Source organism: Lissotriton vulgaris, chromosome 1_2, assembly GCF_964263255.1.
Source record: "Lissotriton vulgaris chromosome 1_2, aLisVul1.2, whole genome shotgun sequence".
NCBI classification, from domain to species: Eukaryota; Metazoa; Chordata; class Amphibia; order Caudata; family Salamandridae; genus Lissotriton; species Lissotriton vulgaris.
The window spans coordinates 344,295,909-344,304,739 of record NC_141686.1 but is presented as its reverse complement, the minus strand read 5'-3'; the positions used below and the strand labels follow the sequence as shown (position 1 = coordinate 344,304,739).

The following is an 8,831-nucleotide window of genomic DNA, read 5'->3' as shown; positions in this document are numbered from 1 at the left end:
TTAGCCAGACATATTATATGACAGGTTCAATTGCGATCATTTTAGCAACAGAGAACAGTTGTTTTTCAAAATTACTGCTGTCCTGATAAACAGCTGCACAATGAAAGACTTGCAGGCACTGATTACGACTAAATCAAGAGGAATAATTCTGGAATATTATCTATTATCGTTCACAAAGATATATTTTGGTCCCTCTCATATTATTTGTGTGCACCAACATAAGTACGTGTTTATAACATCAGAGTGAGGCCTCTCTGGTACATGCCCGAAAAAAAATTGTTTTACTTTATCAGTGCCAGCATTCAAATCATCCTGAAAAATATGTTCTGCTGTATGAATCTCCCTGTTATATTATCCCTCCGTACTACAGAAACAGACAATGAACTTATACTTACAGATAAATATTAACTACAAATAAACAATCCCACCAATTTTCCTCTAGAAATGCAACAGGTTAGCTATCACTCACCGTATATGGCATGTGTGAAGACCATTACAAATACAGCAGATATTTTTCTCTCACTAAGGTCCACTCACTAAAGCCAGAAGAATTCCTTGCAACACAGGAGTCCATTTTTTGCAATGCCAACACTCTGACATGTGCAATCCACACGTTCTGTGCAAAGTGAAGGACAAGAACTTAGCTCCCTTCAGTAAATCAGCTGTTTGAATAATACCCTTGAATGACCTCCATTATCAGTTTCTTCTTCCCAAGTGATGGAGATTCATCCAACTGCTTTATTTTAATATGAACTGTCTCCAATGACTGCAAAATGTGGATTACATGCACAGTGTGGCTTGTGCCTTAGGCGGACCAGTAGCCATGGACGTTGCTAGGAGGAAAGAACACGCGGTGACTCCTACTTCAATGAGATAGATTTCTGCACACACAATACTTTTATACTTGTAATGTACGTGTAATTCTTGAATACTTGTAATGTACGTGAAATACTTGAATACTTGTAATGTACATGTAATACTTGTATACTTCAAATATACGTGTAGTACCTGAATACTTGTAAATACATGTAATACTTGTATTATATCTGAAATACTTATATACTTGTAATGTAGGTGAAATACTTATATACATGATATGTAGGTGTATACTTGTACTGTATGTGTAATACTTGTGAAGTACATGTAATACTTGTATACTTTTAATGTATGTGTAATTCTTGTATACTTGTAATGTACATGTGATACTTGTAATGTATGTGTGATACTTGTAATATATATTTGTAATGTACGTGTGATACTTGTAATGTAAGTGTGATACTTGTAATGTATGTGAAATTCTTGTAATATATGTGATACTTGTAATATATACTTGTGATGTACGTGTGATACTTGTAATGTATCTGTGATACTTGTAATGTATGTGTGATACTTGTAATACATACTTATAATGTACGTATGATACTTGGAATGTACGTGTGATCCTTGGAATGTACGTGTGATACTTGGAATGTACATGTGAAACTTGGAATAAATACTTCTGATGTATGTGTGATACGTGTAATGTACGTGTAATACTTGTAATGTATGTGTGATACTTGTAATGTATACTTGTAATGTACGTGTGGTACTTGTAATGTACGTGTGGTACTTGTAATGTACATGTGGTATTTCTAATGTACATGTAATACTTATAAAGTTCATGAAATACTTGTAATGTACATGAAATACTTGTAATGTACATGAAATATTTGTAATGTACCTGCGATACTTGTAAAGTAGGTGTGTTACTTGTAATGTAGGTGTGTTACTTGTATAGTATGTGTGATAATTGTAATGTACGTGTGATAATTGTAATGTATGTGTGTTACTTACATGACATATTCTACAGCATGTCAGGTTCAAGGCAAAAGTGAAATCTAATGTATATCCATTTACAGTGGATTTGGGCCAGTGGAAAAGTGTCAATGTTTAGTGGTAATGTCAACAAATATGTTATACTAGGGAAGACCTATTACAAATAAAAAAAGAAGAGAGAATTTTCAGTCCATTCTATATTTGCAATACATTAGACATACATGGTTGAAATGTACTTTATAAACTGATTAATTTCTTAGCAAATTATATGAATTTAAATCAAGGTGTGATTGGTTCTATTACAAGATTATCAGGAACTGCCAAAGGGCCCATTTTGAAATTCTTTAAAAGAATTCCGAACAAAGAAATTATTTTTAACCTGCACTGCAGGAGGCAGAGAAAGACTGTTTTAAATGCAATTATTCCCTAGTAAGACACAACAGATAAAAAAGATAAGTGTTATGAGGCAGTTAGTACAAAGACCACCTAGGGTAGTACAACATTACATGTAATCCTTGCAAAATGATAGTTCACTCTTTTGAAGGAGAAGTCAAACGTCAGAAGATCTTTCTCTGAATGAATCAAGGGACAAAAACGATGCTGTACGTCAGTGCAGAACATAAGATCAATGAATGTTAGCAGAAAACAGGATGTTGCCAGCACAGTTAAAGGATCTGTGCCCTTAAGGCGCTGCACTCTCCGTTACACCAACTCCATCTTTCTTCTCCAAGTGGAGTCTCAGATGTCGTGAAAGAGATTGTTTTGCAGTGAAACTCTTCTCACACTCAGTACAATTAAAAGGCCTCTCTCCAGTGTGTGTTCTCTGGTGTTGTATTAGAGTTGTGCTCAGAGTGAAACTCTTTTCACACACAGTGCACTTGAAGGGTCTTACACCTCTGTGTATTCGTAGGTGTTGTACGAGGGATGGTTTCACAGTAAAACTCTTATCACACTCGGTGCAGTTAAAAGGTCTCACTCCTGTGTGAATTCTTTGGTGTTGTAAAAGAGCGGTCTTATCAATAAAACATTTCTCACAGTTTGTGCAGTGAAAGGGCCTAATCCCTTTGTGGATTTTTAGATGCCGTAATAGAGCAGATTTATCGGTGAAACATTTTGCACACTCAGTGCAGCTAAAGGGCCGCACTCCTGTGTGTATTCTTTGGTGTTGTGTAAGAGCTGTTCTCACTCTAAAACTCTTTTCACACTCTGTGCACTTGAAGGGCCTCACTCCAGTGTGTATCCGTTGGTGTCTTAGAAGATGTCCCTTTTCCGTAAACCTTTTCCCACATTCTGTGCAGTGAAATGGCCGTACTCCGGTGTGTGTTCTCTGATGATTTAGGAGATTTCCTTTTTGAGTAAAGCTTTTCCCACAGTCAGTGCACTGAAACGGCCTCTCTCCTGTATGTATTCTTCTGTGAATTACAAGATCAGACTTTAGAGTAAAGCGTTTTTCACAGTCTGTGCAGGGAAAGGGCCTCAGCCCTTTGTCGGGTCTCTGATGTGCTGCAAAAAATATCTTAGTCCTATATGCCTTCTCCCACTCACTGCTGGTCAAGCGTCTTTCTGTTGCCTGGAGATTGTGTTGTTGATTTAGGATGAAATTGTCAGTAAACATCTTACACTCCATGGATGTACTGGTCTCTCCCTCATTTACACTTCTTTCTTCTGACTGGAGGGCTACTGAATAAAAAGAAATGTAAAAAAACAAGAAAATAGTTTACATAAATGAGTACCAATGTGTGATATTAAGTCAGTGGTTGGCAGTACTGCTACAGGAATGTTTAGCATGTTACAATGAGAGGCAGTACCAAGGATTCCTTTGATACACAAATGCTGGACACTCAGGTAATGTCAGACAGATAACGTTGCTCATGAGACATACTTATGTCAGTCATGTGACAGACCCACATCAGTCAAATGAAGGGCACATGTTGGACAGCCGTGTGGTATGCCATGTTATGTAGATTTGTAGAGGGCACTGTTCTGGCCCTGAGGAGGTTTGAGTCGAGCCAAACATATGGACTCGTGGGACTACTCGAAAAGCCAGGTCTTCATCTTATTGTTGCATTCAAGAAGTGAGGGGGAGGCTCTTATATGTAGTGACAGGTCCTTCTACACTTTACGAGTGAAGTAGCAGAAGGTGTGACTGCCGGATATGGTTTTTCGTGTCTGTGGGATTTGAGCAAGGAGTGCGGACAAGCAGAGGTGTCTGGAAGGTTTGTGAAAGCAGATGCAAATGTCGAGGCATGCTGGGCTAGTGCTATGTAGTGCTTTGAAAGTGTGGGTGAGGAGTTTGAATTGTGCTCGTTTGTGTATGGGGAACCAGAGGGGGTCCTTCCCATGTGGAATGATGTGAGTTTGGCATGGGAGGTTGAGAGTGACTGGCCGTAGAGTTCTGAATAGTCTGCAGGCCTCTGTGAGTTTTTTGTTGATCCTGGCATAGAGGATGTTCTCGTTGTTCAGCTTGCTTGTGACCAGGGTGCGCATGACGTTTTGCTGGTGCTGATTGAGAGCCTTCAAAAATCATCTTCAGCATCTTCAGGGTATGGAAGCATGAGGTGGTGACGGCATTGACTTGAGCAGTCATGTCGAGTTTGATGTCGAGGACAAGCCAGAGGTTCTTGGTGTGGATGGTGGGGGTGGGTGTCAGTCTAAAAACTACTGCCCACCATGTAAAGCCCCTGGTGAAGTGCTCTTCTAAAAGATCATGATTTCAGTCTTGTCAGCTTTAGACTACTGGTCTTCATCCAGTGGGGGATTTCAGTCATTCTGGTCTGTGTGGGAGGGCTTGAGCTGTGTGTCGTTGGCAAAGGAGAGGATGTTGGGAGAGTGGATGGTGCTGGCTAGAGAGATCATCTTTTTACAAACAAGGGGACCCAATGGATAAGCTAGGACCATGGGTAATCAATTACTACAAAGAACAGAGGTCCGAGTAGTGGGAAAACATGTGAAACGATAAATTTATAGACTAGAGTCAGTGCTATAAATTAAATCCATATACCCAGCCGGGCAATGGATATTTATTTTTTAATAGGTATGGTTTTCAGAGCAACAGATTATATACAAACAAGTGATAGGGCACAGTCCTGTACCCTTCATTCAAAAAGCAAACAAAAAATAGGAAGGGTAGTGGGAGTAAAGAAAAGAAATAAAAGAAATAACAGGCAAAAGCGAAGGAGCCATTTTTGTGGCTTGCACGTAATTACATATCATAGCAAGCTCACAATTACAGTAACTACAAATCGCTTTTGCCTGTTATTTCTTTTATTTCTTTTCTTTAGGTACTCTAGTCTATAAATTTATCGTTTCACATGTTTCCCAGGGCTAGAGAGATCCTGTCTGCGTTGAAGAGAGTCAGGCTCATGGAAGATCCTTGCAGAACTTTGCAGATGAGGTCACCGGCATCCGAGGTGTGTGGTGTCAGGCTAATTGCCTGGGTCCTTCCAATCGGAACGAGCAGGTTTATCAGATTGTGTGTCCTTAGATTTCAATGATGTGCAGGCTTTGGATGAGGAAGGGGTAGGAGACTGAGCCAAATGCTGCAGAGTGGTCCAGGAGAATGAGGGCTCCACGTCTCCTCCATCCAGAGTCATGCGGATGTCATGTGTGGCAGCGATGATGGCAGATTCTGTGCTGTGAATGGGTCTGAAACCAGACTGAGTGGTGTTGAGAAGTTTGTGGTCGTTGAGGTATTCCGTGAAGAGTGGGTTGATGATTTTCTCTAAGGTCTTGGGCGGGTTCGGTAGCAGGGAGATTGGTCTTCAGTTGGTAAGCATTGACGGGGCAGTGGGGGTTCCATCAGCAAAGGGAGGACCAGTGCCTATTTCCAAGCATCTGGGAAGGTTGTGGAGGAGGAGGAAGCATTCAGAATGGGTGTGAGTATGGCGTTGATAGATTGCAGTCCTCTGCAGATGGTGTGGTGGGGGCAGGGTTCTGATGGGGCTCCTGAGTTGATTGACTTCACGATGGGGGCAGTTCTCATGGGGTGATGGCGAGCATAAGCTATTTGGATAAGATCGGGAGTCCTTTGGAGAGGTCTGTCCGGTTCATTTTAGGGTTGAAGTTGCTGTAGATTGTGGTGATTTTGTTGCTGAAGAACTGAAAGAGTTTTGCAGAGGTCCTGCGCGGGGGTGATTGAGTTGAAGGCAGCCGCCTGTGAGGTCAAACCCTTCACAACGGTGAACTTTTCTTTGCTTCTGTTGGTGCTGGCATTGATGCGATCCACCGGAGCGGCACGTTTGGTGGTCTAGTTCATTTGGTGGACTTGTCTCAAGGTGGATTTGAAAGGTGCTCCTGTCTGCATTGTCCTGGCTCGTTCTCTGTTTGCTCTCCAGTTGTTTGCAGTGGTGATTCATCTTCCTGAGTGTTCCAGTACCAAGTGTCCTGGGGTTTGGATCTTGCTGTGCTGCTGTGTTTGGGGTGAAGCGGGGAAGGAGTCAGTGCAGGAGGCGGCAGATGTACAACATTGGGCAGTGGTATGACACACTCATGTTGGACAGTAAAATGATAACGACCATGGCAGACATGTGATAGACAAATGTCAAGGCATCATGTAAAAAGCACATGAAGGACCGTTATATGACACTCCCAAGTGAGACAGACATGTGACAGACCCATGTCAGTAATGTGACAGATCCATGACAGTCATCTGAGAGAGAAGGGAGGGTGGGACCGGGAGCCGTTGTTTAAACAGGTCCTGCACACAGGGCTCCTAGAGAACTGTGCTGCAAAGGGGTATGCAGTTCCTAAAGTGAAAGGGGAGAGACAGGTCTTTCTTCATGATGCCCTTACACACCCCGAAAGATGTAATGCTTCATCATTTGGCTTTGCTCCTCGTCGGGCTGGTGCTGCAATGCCCGACGGGCTCAGCGTAAACGGGGCTCAATGCCGGAGATCTTTATGAAGAAGCTGTGGGGTGCGTGCGGGTAAGAGTGCAAGGAAAGTGTAGTGCACGTGAAGTGGATCTTAAAATAAGTCTGGATCAGTCCTGTTCACAAGCAATTTTAATGATTTAGGTAGATACAGCCTAATTAAAAAGAGTGGACGCCCTATGAGGATATAACGTTCCTAACGGGCTGTCGCAGTGTGTTGGGCCAACATGTTTCGTGCCTCGTCCGGCAAAGAGCCCCGTTTACGGTGAGCCTGTCGGGCATTGCAGCCCCGGCCCGCTGAGGAGCAAAGCCCAATAATAGCAGGCCTCGGGAGGGGGCCAGGTGCTTGGTTGATGCACGTCTTCCCCAAATACCAGAAGTGAGGATAGGCAGGCGCTTACTGGAGGCATGCGACACTAATCCCAGCTGGAGCTGTCCGCCTTTGTGTGATTCTATGTAGGAAAGCACCATTTCTTACCTGGAGCACGACTGACGTTTTGTGTTTCCTCTGGCCTCGGATAGGGAGTGGGATGGCTCTCCTCCTCCTCCTCCTCCTCCTCCTCCTTTTTAATGACGACCGAAATTATATTTGTCACCGTCCCATAGCCTAAAATTAATTCAAACCAAAAAAGAATTACAACATTTCCATTTCAATATACTGTCTGCAAGAGTGTGAAATCTGCTGACTCACTGCATAAAGTTCCAACACTCGGCACAACTGGAACATACAACTCTTGAACTTGATGAGCAAAAAATGAAGGGAAAAGGAACTCTTTACACAACCCCCAAAAGTGGGTCCGTGCAGGCGCCGTACTATGAAACGTATCCTGGGGCACAACGGGCATGCGCGCCGGCTTTGCATGCTCCTGTGGCACTTTGGCATCACAGGAATGGCCGCAGAAGTTTGTGCGACCCTTTCTGTAATACAGATAGCGCTGACGTACATATAGTGCCAGTGAAATCACCAGAGGACGTTCCCTCATTTGCATGGGGGCGTGGCTTCTTGCAAAAGAGGGAATCTCTTTGGCTCTGAGCCCGCGTATGATTATAGACATGGGCGCGGAGGCAAAGAAGGTGTCAGGAGGCGCTATGACAGTACGCCACCTAGAAAGGTGGTGTACTGTCAGTGCACCCCCGGATAGCAGCCCTCTGGAGGGTGGAAAGGGGGGTGTATGGATCCCCCAGACATCCCCTTGCAGGCAGATGCAGTCATTCACTGCACCCCCTGCAAGGTGGTCTCTTTCCCCTCTTAAAAGTGCATTCAGGTTGCCACCTGTACAGTGAAACACGGGGCGGCTGCTTCAAAGCTGAGCTGTATTTCACTTGAATGCGCAGCCCCCAGGGCAGCACGAGTTTGCAGCTGCCCCGGGGGGCAGCGCATTCAACATAATAGGGCGCACTTTCCCGGTTTGCACCTGGCACACCTTTTAATAGGGCGCACTTTCCCGGTTTGCACCTGGCACCCCTTTTAAAAGCTGCGCCCGGCGCTAACAAGGAAAATGCACCACATTTAAAAAAGCGTCCCCAGGTCTTCACGGGCATCTTGGCTCTGAAGCAGACTCCTAAAAGTCCAACCTTCTCTCCCTCCTGAACGATGGATCGACACACTCCTCTCTCACTCCTAAGCGTGGCCTGAGTTACCGTCAATAAGTGTCTGCTGCGATGTTGTGATGCATCCAGCGTTCAATCAGAATGAGGCTATTGTTAATTTCAGCCTGAGCTTGGTTCGTATCTTTAGTTTATAGGATTTGTTGTAGGGGTGTCAGCTTTGGAGTTAGATTGGAGTTGAATAGGTTTTTCTGATGCGGATTCAACCTCTCGTCTTTAAACCAGAGGCTGCCACATCCCTCACTCTCTCCAGTTAAACAGAGGTGCCCAGATTGTGAAAAGTCCCAGAAACATAAACACATCAGTCGCTGGGGTGAAAAAGATACTCTTTCTGGGGTGGTTTTGAGCAGGAGTTTGAATCTTAGTTGGTGAAGCATTTAACCTCCTGTAAAACATGGAGGGCTGAGGACTGTGTACAAACACCGGTCTCACCTGAATCACGCCCCCACCCAGCAGTAACAGCAGACGACAGCGAGGAAAGCAAAACACTTAAAATGTGCTTAAATAATTAAATGGAAGACAGCTCGTCACACCCCT

At 43.8% G+C, this 8,831-nt stretch overlaps 1 protein-coding gene across 2 annotated transcripts in view; it reads right to left on the bottom strand.

Moving 5' to 3' along the window:
* Positions 1–1,997: 1,997 nt before the first annotated feature.
* The window catches only part of LOC147736734 (uncharacterized), a 34,969-nt gene continuing 28,135 nt past the window's right edge, over positions 1,998–8,831 (bottom strand). The window contains exons 4-5 of one of the 2 annotated variants that reach the window (XM_086953445.1): positions 7,165–7,293; positions 1,998–3,492 (exon numbers count right to left, since the gene is read on the bottom strand). In XM_086953445.1, the coding sequence (XP_086809571.1) occupies positions 2,498–3,492; positions 7,165–7,293 (1,124 nt within the window). In that variant the 3' untranslated portion in view covers positions 1,998–2,497. Of the gene's footprint in view, positions 3,496–7,164; positions 7,294–8,831 lie in introns of both variants that reach the window. The other variant, XM_086953444.1, reaches the window with a different exon arrangement.